We start from the raw sequence: 20,232 nt of genomic DNA, 5'->3' as shown, positions 1-20,232 counted from the left end.
ATTTCTGTATCATTTTCGTCTCTTGTGGACAGTTGTCTCATTAGCAATCATACCACATCTTCTTTTTTATATCGTTCATCTATGGAATTTTTTTTCTTATTTTTTCTGTAGACTTAGCTTTGAATTTTTGTTACCCTTTATAGTCAAGTTAGGTTACTCATAATTGTTTCTCACTTTGAAATGACCATTAGAAAAATAGCGGTTTTGTACATTACTTTTGAATAACAATGAAAACATATCTTTAGAAATGTTTTTTTTTTCATTTAGAAGAGTAGAAAAAACGTATTCTGCACTAATTTTGAACACTGCTATTAGCATAGTGACGTCAATGCGCAGTTTTCCCATGTGATAAGTATAAACACAAATCCAAAAGGAACTAACACGATGTTAGACGGATTTTCGACTTCAGTAGGAGATCTTGCAAGGCCATTTCATTTTTTGCTTTGACAACTTGCAGCGAAAGGTGAAAGGCTATTTTAATGTTTGCTTTACAGCGACCTGTAAGGCATCAGCAAAAATAAATAGCCTTTCAAGACCTCATAATCATGATAATAATTTGTGGACTAAAGATTTGTAGACCATGGTCATGGATAGAAAAAAAATAAGTGCCTGTTTCTTCGACTTCGCAAAGACAGAATAAGTTGGAACTTTGATCTTTAAGCAGGAAAAACTAAGTATACATGAAAATAAAACGGTGAACTAAATTGCCATTACTCGATTGCTTCACATTGTATATCATATCACAGTCTTGACAGAATTAGAACACCTCCGTGACCAATATCTCTTCTTTACATTTCAATGGGAGATAACTCCAATTGATAATTAAAAACCGGGGACCGTCTCAAAACCAAATATTTCAGTTCATACGGTATGCAACTATTCTAGGCATTGTTATTGAAAGAAATTCGTTGATGAAATCAAGGATTTGTATAGTAAGAAGGATTGGAATCTCTTACTATACAAATCCTTGATAAAAACAACTCAGGCCGTCTCTAAAGTCAACTCAGACAGTCTATAATGACAAATAAGACAAAGTAACAAAAGAGGATAAATCATTAAATGTGATATTTTACGTGTCAATATGATTTACACGTGGCTCAGTGAATTTACAAAACATAATAATCACTGGTGTTAAACTGATCATCGTAATTGCAGTTACGGTAATCCCAACATGGCGGAGCCCAGAACAGATAAAGTCGTTTTTTTTTAATTTCTCTGTGTACACGCATTGTTTCAACTGATGATTTAGGCAGCAACCATTTGAATTGGGGGGGGGGGGGGGCTATGGATTTTTTTCTGGACAAACTTTTTTTTTTGCCTGCTGCGAAAAACAATCCATTTTTTTCGCGACAAGTCGAAAACAATTTTTTTCTTTCAATTTTAGCATTACATATAGTGGCAGCTGAGGGGGAAACACATTTTTTTTTCTCAGAATCAAAAACAAATTATTTTTTTCTCCAAAACCTGGAAACAAACTTTTTTTCCAAAAAAATCCATAGCCCGCCCCCCCCCCCCCCCCCCCCCCCCCCCCCCGAAAATCAAATGGTTGCTGCCTTAGTGTATGTGTAAGTTTGTTCTTATGTCTTAAAAAGGGGGTTCTAACTATATGCTCCCATTCAAATGCATTGATCGTCCAAAAAAAGGGGGTTCCATCCCCCAGAAACACCCCCCCCCCCTTTTTGGATCCGCCAATGCGTATTATTTTTTCATTGCTTACTATTACTTCCTTACTGTTTAGGCAATACACTTTCCTAAATTGGTTAACACCTTCTTGCCTAAATCTCTGATAGATAGTTATATCATTGGCAATCATACCACACCTCCTCAGTTCAATATTACACAATTTTACCCTATAATGATTCAAACGATCATCACGGTTGAGTCTTATGAAGCCTGGTATGGCTTTGTCGTGTTTTTTGTACATCGCCAAATACGTTTGATATAAACTCCCTTGTTGTTTATAATAATTTTTATGAAAATTATATATTAAACCGTATTTGTAAAATGAAATGCATAGACATTTGCTTATTGTAGGTAATCGGTGTATTTTGGTGGGGGTATTTTTGTTGTTGAGTTGCTGTATGACTGTCGTTTATCCGGCATCTTTATTTATAAATATAAAATTTTGAAATACATCAAGGCATTAAACAATTTTGATCACTAACTGTCCAGTTATTCGTTATTTGGAATATTGTGACTTAAGTAGGGATCGAAAAAAAAACGGAAGTCACGGTATCGCTGATGAAGACGTCACAGTCAGGATCGCTAACTACAGATCGTCGTTGAGGAAAGAATCTCATCGATACACAGCTATTTTTTTAGACAATCGAAATAGCGTACATTCTTGTTTATAAAACAGAATTGAAGAGAGAAATTATCCGAGTAAGGTAAGAAAACAAATGAAAACTATTTTCTCTCTCGATTTTACTGTATAAAATATGTGTATAAGTTAAAGTTTATAGATATTTATTCTTGAAAAAATATTTTCATCACATTTAGCATTCTCATGGTTTTGTATAAATGCGACGGAAGGAAACACTTTTCTAATTTTAATATGATTTTACTTTGAAAACAAATTGTGTGCTTAAAGTGAACTGCACAAAGGGATTGAGCTTATAGTTTGTTTTTTTTTGTTCTGTCAATATTTAAGGGTTGTCCGTACATGATTAATACATTTTTAACGCAAATTAGTCAATTTCTAATTGCATTATATCAGAAGACAATAAGCAAGTAAAGTTATAAAAGCAGTATTTGTTAAACCGTAAGGGAAACCACAGGAATTGATTTCAACGTTGTGCATTGCGTTATATAGACGTTATCCAGCGTGCACATTCGTTGTTTAAAGCCTTTACGCGTTTCCCAACAAAACCAAAACGGAACTTAAAAAAATAGTGTAAAGGGGAGGAATCTTGTTCCATTTGTCTATATATTTTTCATCTCCTCCTTTAATTTAATTCACACAAGTTATATCTTTAGTGTAGCTATGGATAACGTGGATAATCCGTTCCAGCAGTTAGAGGCTGCAAAAAAGCAGCTTATTATGGAATTTAAAGAAAATGCAAAGTCCGCTCAAGAATTGGAATTTTGGAAAAGAATGGAAATTGTAAGAGATAATTATGCACATTCACAAGGGCATAGTTCATCAGGAGATACGACAGGTGAGTAAATACACAAGAGTACAAAGAGGAGAGGTCTTTGTTAATAAGTTGATTTGAGCATACGTTTTTTAAAAGTCTTTGATGGATAAGGGTAATTATACTACTTTTTTTTTTTTTTTAAATTTTTCATATTAGTTTCTTGAATGAAATACAAAAGTATAACGGGCAATTTACAACCGTTAATCACAAAATTAATATCGTACTCGTCTGTCTAGTCATACTTGTACCAGAACTATTTGTATTTCCTTCTTTTGTTTAATTATAATATACGATTTCTTTTAAAATGAAACTCAGTGATATTAATCTAGACGCACAGATAAGTAGGTTTTACTTTATAAATAACCTTTTTATTGTTATTTCGAAAATTTTAACAGACGAAGAGCAAGACGAAGGAGAGAATCTGAATAAAGACAAGAAAACAGATGAAAAAGTAACAGATACAGCTTCGGATGGTATGTACACAATAATTCATTAAGAGTAATGCATGTGTGAGTTATGTTAACAAAAAGATTTAAAATTATCAGATGAAGAGCGGCAATAATGGCGTTTTGTTTATGCTTTTATGTACATGTAGTAATTTTGGAGCAGGGGATGAGACACCTTTGCTTCAAAAGAATTTCATATTCCAAAATGTTGGCATGGAGCATGACTTCAATCATAACGCTACAAGTAAGTGATAGAAAAAAAACTATAACAATTTATGTGATTCTTGTAGAGTAAATATCAGGTATAACAAACATCAAAACAATTTGAAGAGCACGTGAACACCATTCTATCTCAATGTATCTCAATGTAAAACATTGTCATAATTTCAAGTGATAATTTTAACTGTTATAATTTTTCCATATGCATCTTGATTTTTTCTCCGTTTGCCATATTTGATTTTTTAACCTTTTAGCATATTGTTTGTTATCCTTCTTTATTATTTCACATTTTATCATGGATTTGCCTTTTATATCTTAAGATGCAGTATGGGGTTGTTTGTTGTTAACGTATTACGCATTGGGCCTCTAGTTGCTAACATCAAAGTCTTTTTGTCGCTTGTGGAAACTGGTAGTTGTCTACTTGGCAATCTTACCGCTTCATCTTTTCCATTGTGATATCTCAATTGATACTGAAATATCTAATAGATCGAACCAAAATAAAACAAAACCCATGTAGTATCATTTTCTTATTTTTTTAAGGAGGTGAATCCCTCAATTTATTTAAAAACGAAGATGACAATGGACTGGGAGCTTTACAGGTACGTAATAGGTTGGTAAGAGATAAGTTCCATAGGTGAATGAGGCATCAAACCCAAAACAGTATAAAACAAACTAATGGGTTGCTCATTACTGAAGGCAGTACAGTGCCTTACGATTTTTTACATCTTTTTTCTCTTGTATCTGATGGATAGTTGTCTCATATGCAATCATGCTGTATCTCCATGTTTATATAAGTAGTAACATATATACATAGGGAAATCTTCAATACAGAATTTATAATAAACAAATGTGAAAAAAAATTTAAATAGACCACCATAGACTTGTCCAAAACACACAAAATACCGTAGAAGTGCCCCGTATATGTGCTCAAGCTGAAGAAAATGATGCTAACTAATAGAAAATTTTTAATTTATATATTTTATTCTTGTACATATTTTGGTGCTTTCATGCGAACATTTGTTTCTTAATGCATGTATGTCATTCCTAATCAATTAATATAAAAGTCAAATGATAAAATAACTGTTCTGGATTTGTATAACGTTTATATGCAAGTTGCATTATGCTTGATACTGCAGTATGCCTTATGCTTGATACTTCATTATGCTTTATACTGTAGTATCATTTATGCTTGATACTGCAGTATGGTTTATGCTTGATACTGCAGTATGGTTTATGCTTGTTACTGCAGTATGGTTTATGCTTGTTACTGCAGTATGGTTTATGCTTGTTACTGCAGTATGGTTTATGCTTGTTACTGCAGTATGGTTTATGCTTGTTACTTCAGTATGCTTTATGCTTGATACTGCATGCATTAAGTTAAAAACAAGTCAGTGGTGAAAGCCTTATATCTTTTTTGATTTCAGTTTACAGAAGACAAACTTGAAATAAATGAAACGGATAACAAAAAAGTATCTGCTGAAAAGGTCAATGATTACAAGGTTGGAATCAAAGAACTCTTCAAAGCAGCAAAGAAAACAGCAAAAATGGAAGCAAAGGAATCTGAGAAGAAAAGAAAACTGAAAGAAAAAGAAGAAAAGAAGAAAAGAAAAATGAAAGCCCGTGAGACTGAAAGGAAAAGAAAACTAGAAGAAAATGAATCTAAAAAGAAAATGAAAATGGAGGCTGAAAAATCTAAGGAGAAAAAAGCACGAGAAGAAGAAAAACTTAAGAAGAAAAGAAAGATTGATAAAAAGAAAGCTAAGAACCAGAAGAAATATGAAAAATGTGTAGCGAAGGGAGAAGAATACGAGTCAAAACAGAAAAGAAAAGAAGAAATAAAATCATCACAGGAAAAAAGTATATCGGAGACTAAGCAATCTAAGCAGAAAAAGAAAATTGTTCGAAATGATTCTAAAGAAAAAAGGATACCAGAAAAAAACGACCAAAGAGAGAAAAAAGAACATAAATCTATTCGCGAAAAACTTAGAATTGACATAAAGGAACGCAATGTTAAGGTAGTAAAGGAGAAAAAAGAATCGAAAATTGAAGAATCCACAAAGAAAGAAAAGGTGAAAACAAACAAATTACGTGAGAAAAGATTAACCGAAGCCAGTGAATTTGATGGGAAGGGCAAACCTGGAGCAAAAGAAACTAAGTCAAACAAAAATCCTAAATCAAAGGAATGTACAGAGAAAATGGTTACAGGTAATATACAAAACTGTGCAGTATCCAGTATCTTAAATTGTATTTTAATAGTTGAAACTTTGAACAACATCATTGAACATGCATTGACAGCGTTGATGCCAGTTATCGCTATTTTCAAATCGACTTATAACGAAAGATAGTACTATGAATAGATCGTTTCAAATATTTAAAACAAAAATGTGATTAAGAAAAAAATGGATGACTACGTTACTTTTGATACTTATTTTCTATATTTATATTATAGGGGAGGCAAAACCAGTGAAAAAACCTAAGATGATGGATTGTGTCAGAAGCCTTGTTGGATGTATTCGGAACAGACATTAAAACCTTCAGTCAAACCCTGCCCCAATTAAGTTTGTTGAACAGTTGTATTCGTAGTGTCTCTGTGTTTGTTTGTTTATTTATGAAAAATTATTTCCTGTTTATTTATAAATTTGTATTTTGTTTAATAAAAAAGATATATAAATCTTTTGCGTTTATAACAGGTGAATCTGTGAAAAACAACGAATGCTTTACATGAGATACTTTAATCGGCTCTAAGGCAGTCCAACTGAGTTTTGAGTTTATGCTATCCATATAGTCATATCATCTGATGTTAACCTGATTATGTATATACCCAAGACTAAAAATATATGAATTGACCATTGTATAATGAAATTTTTAAATCCCGACCATCATCGTTTGACTTTTTTTTTAAATACTTGCTCTTTCGAGGCAACAATAGAAATACCCTTTGTTTAGCCTTCAAGAAACTATTCATTTTTGTATTGCGTGTTGATGATTAGAAATGATATTCAATCATGAAACTAAGTTTTCTTATGGAACATCACAGTACATTTTTATTTCATTTGACATCAGTGCATAAATAATATATGGAAAGTTGTTCTGAAAACTTCTGAATTTTATATTTGGTTCAGTTTAGATGAAATGATCTGGAATCTATAAACAACCATTCAAAAAATTCCGAATAAAACAAAAGCTCACACGCATCAAACTAATGGATTATAACAACTGGCATATTCCTGACTTGGTACCGGCATTTGTTCATGTAGAAACCCTGGTTTTAATGGCCTTGTAAATGACACATTTGGATCAATCAGAAAGGCAAAAATAGATTTGAACACCGTTGCACTCTGAAAACTCAAATTAATGGACAGAAGAAAGAAAAAAATAATGGCTAGATAAAGTGAATTGAGAAAAGAGTGGAATATCTGAATAGCGGAAGGAACTGTTATGTATATAGCCATGCAATACTCACAGAATGCTTGTTAATTTGCATTGTGACAAAATCATGTTATATCTCAGAACTTGTATGACGTCTTTAAGCATTATCTGTGGGATTTTCATTGATCGAAAATTTAACCTGAGAGAACATTTATTTAAAAGTAAGTTTGTGCTTGAAACTAGCTTTCAGTAACTGTAAGTGCACTTGGTACTATAGCGACTTTTTGTTTAAAAAATATTTTATTTTTAAAACTTGCACAAATTACATTAACAATACGAAAGAAATACATGAACTCCGTCTCGGAAACAAGGATCTGTCTCCCTTAACAAAATGACAACATTGGGAACATGATGTAAGGAAACCCAATAGAACATAATTTTCAATTTTGTGTCTTCTTTGTTAGTTGTGTAGGGCGGGAGTCACGTGTGGAGCACTGACGAGTTACCCTTCCAGAGCACCTATGATCACCCCCAGTTTTTGGTTGGGTTCATGTTGCTCAGTCAGGCTTAGTTATCTATTTTTTGGTTGGGTTCATGTTGCTCAGTCAGGCTTAGTTATCTATTTTTTGGTTGGGTTCGTGTTGCTCAGTCAGGCTTAGTTATCTATTTTTTGGTTGGGTTCGTGTTGCTCAGTCAGGCTTAGTTATTTATTTTTTGGTTGGGTTCGTGTTGCTCAGTCAGGCTTAGTTATCTATTTTTTGGTTGGGTTCGTGTTGCTCAGTCAGGCTTAGTTATCTATTTTTTGGTTGGGTTCGTGTCGCTCAGTCAGGCTTAGTTATCTATTTTTTTGGTCGGGTTCGTGTTGCTCAGTCAGGCTTAGTTATCTATTTTTTGGTTGGGTTTGTGTTGCACAGTCAGGCTTAGTTATCTATTTTTTGTTTTGTGTACTATTGCTTGTCAATTTTTTTTTTTTTTTTAGCAATGGCGTTATTGTCTCTTTATTTTCGACATTGCCGCAGTAATTCACTTATGTTTATCGGCAATAATAAATAAATCATATATTTCTTTTTTATATTTTAAGATTTTAAAAGGGAACAGTTTTCGGTCCCTGTTCATTTATCAAATATAAAATGAACAGTTTTCTAAGTGATATGGTATCTAACTTATAAACAAAAAAAGGTGTTTAAATAAAAAATGAAAGTAATAATACCAACATTTTCGATTATGGTAATTACGGCGTGCACATGTGTCAAGAAGAGCAATTCAGGCATTTCAGGTAGGTGACATTTCTCTGACATATTGTAAACTCGGATATAAGGATCCTTCAGATGTTTCTAATAAACACCATTTTCTCTTTAATGTGCGCATGAGATTTAATATGTGAAAGACAAGGCTTTTATGTGTGGATATTACACAATAATTGAAAAGCAGAGCATGAAAATGTTCAGTTGTAAATGTGAAATAGATGTTATCCAGATGTTCAATGAAGTTTGTAAAACTATGAATTTATTATGGATTGTGCTGTATACTTTGATATTTATGATTCTAAAGATGTTTTGATATGATTTTAAAGAATCTATAATACTAAAATTACGAGGTCCAATTTGTCAGCCGTCATCGGGTAAAAACGACAAATCAAAGAATTCAACTCTATATATAACTAATATAGGACAATGGTGTAGATTAAAAATTACACCACTCCAGACCCTTTTGTTTTCCACATAATTAATATTGCCAATAATTAACAAGTTCCGGGTCTAATCCGATACCGATACCAATAGTATATTCACCTGTTAGCTATTACCTTATCTGTACGTTCCGCATTTGACAGGCGCACCACCAAACGGTGTATTTAGGATTTTGCTATATACACACGGGTCATAATCAAAGGGCTGACACTACTAAATTCAATCATTGTCAAATTGTTCCCTATTGTAGCTTTATTCAGCAATCAGCAAGACTACCCCATTCCTGGATAGCCTGGACCTTTTGTTTTCCAAATAATTAATATTTCCAATAATTGATAAGTTCCAGGTCGACGGGTTCAAACAGAAAGATTTGAAAGCAGAGAAAACTGTGTATCTTATAATCGACATGACTTTATCAGATGACAATACCAATTACTAAAATAAGGCTTAGGCATAGTTATATACTTTAATTCAGTCACGGACCCGCGATATCACGGGTGTGTACTTGTATCTTATTATGATTCAACTTGTATTCCGACAGAGTCTCGTCATTCCAGTCAGTATGTATAGTATTTGTTTCTAGTGATTATACATAATCTCTAAAAATTAAAGGGATCATAAAACATCATATATATTAACATATGGGATTATATTTCTATTTTAAGCAGACAGTATAAGAAATTTTGTGGTCTTCAAATTTATTGATTAAATATTATATACAGTCCCAGACCAGGCGCAAAAATGAAGTGGGGTTAAACCTGTTTTTTGATATCTCAACCCTCCAACTATACCTCTAGCCAATGTAGAAAAAACAAACACACAACAATACGCACAGTTAAACTCAGCTTAAGAAAATCCGAGTCCGATGTCAGAATAGGTAAAAAAAGGAACTAAACAGAATCCCGGTTTTGTTAATTTATGTATTATTGTCAATTTGTTTAGCCAATTACTGACATGCCAGCTCCATGCCTCAATTAAACTGATTGAAAGATTATGTCTTCATCATATGCGTACTAAGCTCAACCTTCTAGTAAGGGGTTTAGTACTATACCATCATAAAATATATGACTGAGAAGAACAATATTAAAGTCAAAATATGCAATCTTTAATGACCTGGCAACAGTATCGTAACCTCTCTCTCTATATATATAGGTCTTATTTAACTCTAAATCATAATCAGAGACTGACATATGTATATATGTAAACAGATGTATTAGTTATAGGTCTCTCGGATGTAAAGAAAAGTTATATCACGCCGGAACAAATTTTTTGTTACATAGGCTCTTCCATGAACCCCCCTTTTTGTTTGTAAAGAAGCAAACGGCTACTTCTGTATGTATTCAGAGGGAGGAGTTTGATTAGCCAGCATGAACGATTTTCGTATCTAGGTCAAATATGTAAATTTCGGAATGCAACACATTACAGTCATAATAAATGAATTAGTAACATTATGTGCACCATTTAAGAGTTTGAAAGTGTAGAGTTAAGGAAATATAATAAGTGCATGCTAATTTGATAAAATTCATTATTCTGAAGACGTCAATATACGCATGTGCAAACAAATTTTATTGGATGATTTAGAACCGATAGCTAAAAAAAACACGTCATATTAGAATATTAAATAAAAAGTGCTATCTTCAGTGTTTGGTACAGGTTGGCTGTCATTAGGCACAAAAGTTCAACATAGAACTCTATTTAGAACAAATAAAGAACCTTTTTTTGTCAGAAAACACTGTCAAACCTCCAAACCATGATACTGTACTGAACTATCCACACTGATCTGTGTCCACACTTGTTATTAAACAAAATGAAAATTAAAAGTAACATATCAATTTCCAAAGAAAACCATAAAAGTATCAATTCAGTCACGGCAATCATTTTGATTAACATCTTTTTGCAAAAAAAAAATATATATTAGTGAAATTAAAAAAGCATATTTACCTTTTGAGATTGTCCATGTGGATATTCGGAACATTTCTACAGTTTTTAACTTCCGTTTATTCTGGTTCTTTATTTTGATTGTTAGCAACTAAAAATGCATAAGTTCACAGAACCAGTTCAATATCCGCCATATAACAACTGAACCTTGAAATCGACAAACAAAACAAAATAAGACGAAGAGTGATAAAGTTGCACTTTTTTAAAAGCATAACATTTTGCCAATGGATTATTACAAAAATTAAATAATGGCAAGAAATGGGATGTGTCTCAGCACGAATGCTTTTTGAAGGTAATATTTCTTGTTTACTTGGGGTTCCATAATTTCACAACAACAATTAAAAAAATTAGAATTTATATAGACTGATCGCCTTTCAAGAGGGTAGGAATACCCTTTACTGTCAGTCGTCAAGAACGGTCATTTTTTGCTACCGTTAACATCAAATAGTTCAGATTTTACCATCATTCGTCAAAAATATTTATCGTGATATATCAGAGCCAGAGGCAGAGGTCTCAAATAATTTACAACGTTGCAGTTACTTCTGAAAAAGAATTAACGAGATTTGTCAAAATCAGTAAATTTTTATATCGTCTTAAAGAAAATGTACATTTTATGTAATGCACCAAAAATAAATGATAATGTCATTTGGCAAGATTTTTTTTTACTAAAACATTATTCATCATGAAGGTACCCCCATTAGTCATTACGAATCTCTTTCTAAACCTTTTTTATACGTCATATTTTTATGGACTAAAGACTTTAAAGGGGGGCAGGACTTTTTTGGGACATCAGATTGGTGGTTTTTAACCCTTTGAGTGCCAAGCTTTTTATCTGGTGAGTGCCAGAGGGTTTTCAGAAGATTTGTTATCTGGTAAGTACAGTGACGTCGTACGTAACAACCATTGTTTGACGTTACAATGAAGCAGGAAATGTTATGTGAAGTGCGCGCAATTTATGGATGGATTTTACTCAACTTAATTTTTAATTTTTTTTTGGAAGTTCGTTGTTCTCATTTTCTGATGATATAACACAACTATTATGTAAACAAAAAGAGAATTATGTCCTTTATTACAGAACTGTTAAAATAAAATAATAAATAATGAAATATAATATTGTTACAAAAAAACTGTAAAATATGAATGCATAACGAAATATCGTAGGTATCAAATGATGAAGACGGCAAATACTGAACTCAGGCATTAACTTCTAGAGATTGCATACCATTTGTCCGTATAAAATGATAGGCGTGTACTGTATTTAAAATATACAGTAGCAAGTATTACATGTCTATCGATATCGGAACAGGTTTTAAAAAGTGATAAGATATCAAACCCTGATTTGACTTTGAATTTGTTATAACATAAAATCTCTCTTCCAACTTAAAATAACCTTTGAAAATTGCAAGACCTTTCAACTTCATAGTTAAAAAGAAATTTCTGTTTTAGTTTTGCATTGTAAAGTTATCGTTCAATATGTTCGATGTGCCTTTTCAAATAAAGTCAAGTGAACTTAATTCTCGTTCATCATCGTGTACACCCAGTTTCTCACTATTCATGCTGATATCAAGCTGTCAGAAAAAGAAGAAAAACATGGAACTTTTTTGTTCACGGATCGTACCCAAGAAAATTACCACGCAGAAACTCAAAACTTATAGGAATAATGAACTAAACCATATTCGGAAAACTAAGGCAACTCGAGACAAACCTAGTTTGATTATAATTAAACTATATACAAGTAAGCGAAAATAATAAATAAAGTAAATACATTTAATTTTTCCTGAAATATATACATGTATATCCTTTAATAATATGCACGTATTTAAAGTTCAATTTCACAACGGTGTCGATGTACACAAAGTCCATGGACACCTTTTCCACACCTCAAGCAAACAGTTTTGGATCGTTTACGGCTGATAGCAGTCGAACATACGACACAGTTTTTTTCACGTTTACCAGGTAATCTCTGTAAGGTTACATGGGGCATTGCATCAACATTTCTCTCTACTCCACCACGATCACGGTGTTGTCTATGTTCAGTTGCAAGCGATTCAATTATACAGACAATAAATTCATAACGTGATATTTGCTGGTTTTCGTCAGTATTATATTTATACAATATATAAGCATTGAGAAGCATTCTGTGAAAAATATTAATAGCGACTCTTTTCCACATGGTTTTTGTTTTTCTTTTATCTTCATAAATGCCACACATCATATCATTTAAATCAACTCCACCCATATATTGATTATAGCTTATAGCAAGGCTTGGTTTTTCATTTTGATTGTGTATACCGTTATGATATGTAGATACAAAACGTACAACTTTTCTATTTGGCCTCTCTCTAAATGCACAACATAAAAGCGGACCTCGTCTGGCGAACACAGACTGATTGGCATTAGGGTTTGCCTCTTTTATTAATCTAGGTAAATGTCTATTTTTTCGGATGGTGTCAGTTAGATAGGTGTTTTCAGTGTACAAACGACTAGCAAGTGATATCGACGTAAAAAAATTATCACAAAAGACATGAAACCATTTACCTAAGAGACCGGCAGATCTCAATAATTTAAAGACAACATGACACCCTTGTGTTTCATTATTTGGGATGGGATCATACCGTTTTCCCCTATACGGTAGAAAATGTATAATATATCCCGTTGAAGCCTCTACCAACATCCAAAGCTTGATACCAAACTTGCTACTTTTCGATGGTATATATTGAGTCATGATAGTTCTTGCTTTAGTGCCTATCAAAGATTCATCAATTGAAAGCTCTCTTTTTGGTGTCAGATATCGCTTAAAAACCATATTAGCATGTTCTACAATCGGCTTGAACCATGCGGACGGGTCGTAAAACTCGCTGTTTCTTTGCGGGGTGTTTTTGTTATTAACTAGGTGAAGACATCGAAGTAAAAGTTGAAATCTATTTCTTGAAAACATTCCGGAAAACCAAGGTGTTTTTTGACTTTTGAACTTTTTTGACCAATAATCTTTTATACTTGGTTTTCGAATAAGGCCCATGTTAAAAATTGTCGCTGAAAAGCCTTTTATTTCTGTGACAGTAAATTTTCCATTCCATTCAAACATTCTAAGTCTAGAAGATGCATGTAGTGTATTATTTCGGCGTTTTCTTGTAAGTAGCTGTTTTGCATATCTAAAAGGAACAAGAAATGACAAGAGTTTCACAATAATCCATTAAATTAAGATTAATTACAATAGCCTACTATTACATGTATAACTACAATAATGTCCATAAGTAGAAAAAAGTCGATCGAGTTTTATATGCATTTTAGTACTTAGTACTTTACATTAACGTAATTTTAGAACTTAATTTGATTCTTATTTTTTTTAATCAATTCAATTAATGTGTCTTATTCAAAATGATTCTTCAATTTTAGTTGTGCAAAACATTGTAGCTTGGCTAAATATTTAAATTGATAAGACATGCCGTATTTTTGTATTATAATACGAACTCGCTTAATCTTTCAACTGCATGTGGGTTTTTTTTATGTGTTATGTGTATGTCTTTATACGTTATCTTTATACGTAAAATTTATATTATTTTTTTTTTGCTTGTACTTTTTTTTCGTACTTTGTAGATAATTTATTCTATGATATCGTGCTCTAAAGTTGATATATCTATGACACGGAATAAGGTTAAATGATGGTTGTGTAACGTCCAGTGGCAAAAAGGTGATGCATGTTCAGGACGATGGACGGTTATGAGTATGGCATTTGTTGAAACATTAAATCAAAGAGCTGAAGTTCTTTATGTTCAGCAGTGTTCGAAACGTTCACATGGGGTTTTGCTATTGGTTTGTAAAGAACTGTGTGTACAGCAAATTTTTATGCAAAGCTTTGTAAATAGTTGTAAAAAGAAATTTATTTATTTGTCAAATACTTGCCGAGATACAAAATAAATAGTCAAAACTTTTACACGTTACCTGTTTGTTTCTCTTGTTATTTTTTTCAGAATGTTTATTGAGAACATTAGATAAAAATAGGCAATAGGTAGTGAATTTCTTGGTGGCATATTTTTTACTCCTGGAACATCACCATGAACATTGTGTTGCTGTATTGGTTCTGGAATGTAAACACGGAACCACGGAGCTTCCGCGGCCATCATGAAAACGCCGTCAATGCTTTGTGACGTCATTGCCTTTGTGATGCCGTTAACGACAGAGCCGAAAATAACAAAGCCGAAAAATCGGCTCTTGGCACTACACAAGGAATCGATAAAAGCCGATATATCGGCTTTTGGCATAGTAAGGGTTAAGCTTGGGATGGATTTTTTCAGGATCCAGGAATTCTTTTTTTCGAATTTTGGGATGTCAGGATTTAAATTTCTTTAAATTTGGGACTTCAGAATTTCATGTTTTTAAGCCCTGGATTTCGAGATCAAGAACCCGCCAACCCCCACTTAACCCCTCCCCCCTCTTAAAAGCCTTGTGGAAATTGTAAACTATGTCCAGTACTCTAAATTAAATGTAGCACAGGACTGAAAGGACATGTCCTGTAAAAATATATGGACCATAATTTGCTATTGGGCTCGTTTCCTATAACGATAGAAAAGTGATAAAAATGTGTATTTCTGTAAGAAAAGTTGTAACTACATCTAAAGATGCCTTTATTTTTATCAACATACAAGTGTATGCTACTTTTCCCTAGAAAAAAAATTGAAATTAACAAATTTCAAAGATTATACAACCGTATTTTTGTGTCGTTTCTCGCGTTACTTTTCGTTTCCGAAGTGCATAATGCTGACTGATTTATAGATAATTGTCACCGGCAAATTCGTAACTTTTGCTTTCAAATAATAAAGAACATCGACCAATAAGAATAGTCAGAAGAAAATGCCGAGAACTATAAGTATTTTTGAGCAGGTGTAAGAACACTGGCGTTACTTTCGTTTCCGATTTCGTAACGCAAATTTTAGATGATGTAATCTGCTTTGTTGTAACAGAATTCTTTATATCAATATGCAAATATGAACTCTCGCGAGATGTTCAAACAGGTAAATCAGAGATGATTTACATTCTAGTTTTGTTCTTCGTAATAATTAAGTTAGAAAATGACGTTATCGTTATGCGTTACATTTCACACGAAACAGAAGTCCAGTTATTTCCTTTTTTTTATTAAAATTGTTTTTGTCGTTAAGTTCTAATCATTTCCGGTCATACGTGAAACATGTGACTAACATGTGATCACACCCTTACTGCCGGATATACGAAATACTAGGTCTAAACATTGTTTTTGTTTCCAACGGGATGTTAGCAAACATAATCTGTAGACTTGTTTCGTCTTGTTACAAAAAGGAAAATACAATTTTCAAAGAGATTGCGCCGGGGGTCTATTATTTTTCCTATGTGCATAATGTTACATACGATCTTGTGTGAAAATAAATGCCCAATGACTTGACAAAATCGATTTCAGATTTGACGATGTTATAACACACTTCGTTTCTGGATAACGATGTAAAGGGTCCTTGGAAAATTCAATCGAAATTACGTCTCTTATCATTGTGCCGATGCTCGGATTGATTTTGCTTTAGCAGTAAATATTACTGGATATTTTAGGTGAATTAAGATAATTTAATAAAAAATACATGTTAATATACCGTTACACTTGGAATGTACAAATTTGGTATCTTTGTCACAATTTTTAATTATTTTTTTTTATTCATGTTCTGCAAACACTTTTCAGAAAAATTGTCAAAGGAGAAGTAAACTTTTACCATTCATGACTTGAAAGAAAGTACTTTATTGATTTTAGCCCACTAAAGTAGGTTAAAATGTGGAAACCATGTAGATGGTGTACAGGTCACAAATATCACATGGTGCCTATTTTAAAGATTTTAATTCCAAGTTCAAAGTTTTTGTCTTTACTGGATTTAAAGAATTTTACATTGCCAATGATTTGGAATAAATTGTATATAACTGGAATTTCAAAATCAAATATAAATACATTTTTTTGGCTAAAACATCAAGATACAACGATTATGGAATCCTGTATCAATGAAGAAAATATGGAAATTTCTGAATAAATTGTACTAATTGTTTTCAAAACAAGCACATATTTAGGAGTTTTATAATACTGTTACATTTAAGATGGATTTTAAGAAAAAGTATACTGTTCAGATTATTTTAAGCAGATTTTGCAATAAAATAAAACTAAAAAAATGCTTTCGGTTTCTTATGGTTTCCTGTCGCGTTTAAAAAAACTTTAATCTAACATCGAAAATAGATTTTAAATATAAACATGAAGCAAGTAACACTAGTAATGGTGTTCATTTATGTCTTTTGAAATATATTGTTCAAAATAAAGAAAATAAAGATTGGTTTCCTGTTTGGTTTCCTGTCACGTAAACGGTGAATCAAAATGTATTAATTTTTTCTTGAAAAACTCAATTGTTCCATTAATACTATTCTAACACCAACACAACCCACAGAATAAAAGTTAAAGTTTTAGAACTTATAAAAAAGGATACAAAAAGAAACCAAAGACCGAATACCAAATTATGGTCCATATTAAGACCTGGTGATTTTGTTAATTTTGTAATACATTTTTAAGAAAAATTTAAAGAATCATTAATTCGGTCCTGTAAATGACAAGCCCCAATTTTTATGATTGTACATGTAAATAATGATCTTTAAAAATTTTAAGATTATGCGATCACAGCTATTATATGATATTAAACTGTACATTGTACGTCAAAATGATTTGATTTTATTATTATAAAGGAGATTGTCTGCTATTAAAGTTTGTTAATAGTTAAACATCAATTATTTGTAAAACCTTCAAAGACGTTTATGATACATCTGTACCTTAGCAAAAAGATTTTTTTATGATAAAGAGAATACATTTGAAGCAAAATTTTGAAAATGTTTTTTTTTTATTTTTATTTTGTAATTAGAGAAATTAACTTATTTGAAAGACTAAGTAAAACTAATCTCATATTCAAATTTATTATCCCTTGATTGACTAGTGTGTCAGAGTTTTATGAAAATAATATTTTTCATACCATAAAAAACAGCTTTTAATCCTAAAACTATTAATTAAAAGAAATTGTTTGTTTTGTTACACTTTTCTATAGCTGACATGACTGATATAATTATTGCTATTTTATTGAAGGTAATGTTATAAATAATGAATTACCATAACAACATTAACTCATTAAACAGAAATTGATCCTGTTTATATCATTAGTAATTTACAAAATCACTCTCTTTAAAAGATGTTAAACTATTGAATAAATAATTACAGTATCAGGAGTCACGCCAACTGTATTTTGTTCGCACACCGGTGATAATCAACCTATTACTCTTTGACAAAAAGTTAAAGTTCCTACAATTGTGTAGACTAATTATAACATTGCAAGTGTCTAAAAAATAGTTTACATGCTTATCGTGATTAAAACCTTTATACATGTATGGCATAACTTAAATAGAATGCTTACTTTAGTAATTTTTATAATGCAAAATTTATTAAACACCCCACTTATTGCTAAAAACAATAACTGAAAGATTATAAAACTTGTCTTTAGCAATGTTAACTCTATAAATTCAAAAAGACTGATGAATGTTTGTCTCAATTTTCAATGTGAAAATTTTGTGAATGTAATGTTGTGTGTCATCGACTTTGATATGTTATAACTTTTTCTAAGGGACTTATCATTTTTTAACTAGGAGGGTGGGCTGGTCAAAATGCAGGGGAATGAAGTTTTTTTCTGTGTGTAGAAAAGGAGGGTTCAATTTTTTTTACAAATTCAAAGAGGGGGATCAAATATTTTTTTGAGTCAAAATGTCAAGAAGAACTTAACAAAAGTCAAATCAGGTGTATGGTTAATTCCATTCATATACAATAAAGTTTGACATCACAAGACTTTGGTAATGCAGAAAGCTGCGTTTTTGTGTCATATAAAATGCAAAGGTGCTTCATAACCCGAATACTTCAGTCGTTATATTTCTTCCACTTGGATCACTAAATTTGATAAGCATTACTGCCAAGTTTTTTTTTTAAATCAGCTGAAAAGTTTGAGATAAATTAAGTATGAAATAAAACAGAATCAACAGCAATTTGTGCAAAATTTTATCCAAAAATCCAAAACATGTCGCATCATGAGAGAATATATTATAGAGCAATAAATTCTACAATAAATCATCAAATATTCATCTAATATACCTACAAAAGATGAATATTGATACAAAAGATGATTCTGAGACGATAACACCACTAATGTACCTTTTTGTTTATGTTACAAGATCCCTCCAGGTCCTTTATACCTTTCATTCCCTTAAAATTTATACTTTTAAGGCAAATAATTCAAAATTTTGAGGTGACTATCATACATTTATCAATAAAATGTGACAATAAAAGAGTAATTGAATTGTTCAAGCCGAAAGTATGAACTGACTCCATATGAAAGTTTTTTACTGGATAACTCAATGAAGATTTCAATAAGGCCAACTGTAAAAGTTAAGTTTAAGGAGCATTCAAGAGAGGGAAATATATAATAGATCCCTCACAGTAAAAATTGTTGAGTTACTTTTTCAAAAAGTATACTTTTTAATGTATTTTTTCACAAAGTTACTAAGATTCAAGTTTTCTTTAATGGTCCAGTATGCAGAAAATTAGGGGGAAAAGTCCAAGCACTGGCTTGCCCTACCTACTAGTATTCATGGACTCAATCCACTGAGAATATTTGATGTTTGCCATATTTTTGTGAAATAACATCATAAATGTTAAAATTTTGTTATGTTAAATAGAGGGGGGGATCAAATTTTTTAAATGTTTTTTTAGGGGGGATCAAATAAAAAAAGTGAAATATTATGGGGGATCAAGAAAATTTTATGTGTTTGATTTCAAAATGACCAGCTTCACACCTACACCTTATATTATGATCCAAAAGAAAATAAGCAATTATTATACATTGTGATTTAAATAGCATTAATTTGAACTAGAATATTAAGAACAAATTTACAAAAACTTGTACTAGAACTAGTTTGAACTAAGATGAATCTCCATTTAGGATTTATTTACTCAATTGTAGCTTGGAGTATTACACATTGTAAATATGATAACTTCAAAGATCAAAGTTAATCTATGCTATAAAATGACAAGATCAATGATCAAGTTCTTGCTCAAGACTTTCTTTAATCTATAAATCAAATTTCTACAGTTATAACAATCTTCATTGAAGTCATCAGTCCAGGGCAGCTGATGGTTATTACTTTTCTTATCCAGTTCATTATCATGATTTTTCCTGTTATCTGTATACATACATTGTACAATGACTTTCAATGTTGGTAATTTTGATTTTGATAATGTTTAAGTTATTTGACATAGCAAGAGCTGTAGAGTCTGTACTCCAGTTGCCAGTTCAGTGTTCTATATATTTGTACTAGTGTTGTCAACAGTTAACCAGTTAACCGTTTGAA

The 20,232-nt window shown here is 31.7% G+C and overlaps 4 protein-coding genes across 4 annotated transcripts in view; 2 read left to right on the top strand and 2 right to left on the bottom strand.

The window, feature by feature from the left end:
• LOC139512619 (nose resistant to fluoxetine protein 6-like) overlaps positions 1-20,232 on the bottom strand; it is a 499,632-nt gene that overhangs the window by 307,960 nt on the left and 171,440 nt on the right. The window lies entirely within an intron of this gene.
• On the top strand, positions 2,984-6,331 carry LOC139510948 (uncharacterized). Its single transcript, XM_071297504.1, has 5 exons — positions 2,984-3,158; positions 3,533-3,610; positions 4,343-4,401; positions 5,227-6,007; positions 6,252-6,331. Exons 1-5 carry the CDS (start codon positions 2,984-2,986, stop codon positions 6,329-6,331), a joined length of 1,173 nt encoding a protein of 390 aa, XP_071153605.1.
• LOC139512629 (uncharacterized) overlaps positions 10,915-20,232 on the top strand; it is a 29,782-nt gene continuing 20,464 nt past the window's right edge. Inside the window, exon 1 of the mRNA XM_071300376.1 lies at positions 10,915-11,089. Coding sequence (XP_071156477.1) covers positions 11,056-11,089 — 34 coding nt within the window. The 5' untranslated portion in view covers positions 10,915-11,055. The remainder of the gene's footprint in view (positions 11,090-20,232) is intronic.
• Positions 11,605-15,065, bottom strand: LOC139512599 (piggyBac transposable element-derived protein 4-like). Its single transcript, XM_071300324.1, has 2 exons — positions 14,740-15,065; positions 11,605-13,949 (listed from the first exon to the last, which is right to left on the bottom strand). The coding sequence occupies exons 1-2, from the start codon at positions 15,057-15,059 to the stop codon at positions 12,617-12,619; spliced, it is 1,653 nt and encodes a 550-aa protein (XP_071156425.1). The 5' UTR covers positions 15,060-15,065; the 3' UTR covers positions 11,605-12,616.

The sequence above is a fragment of the Mytilus edulis genome, chromosome 2 (genome assembly GCF_963676685.1).
Source record: "Mytilus edulis chromosome 2, xbMytEdul2.2, whole genome shotgun sequence".
NCBI classification, from domain to species: domain Eukaryota; kingdom Metazoa; phylum Mollusca; class Bivalvia; order Mytilida; family Mytilidae; genus Mytilus; species Mytilus edulis.
This window is presented reverse-complemented; position numbering and strand designations above follow the sequence as displayed.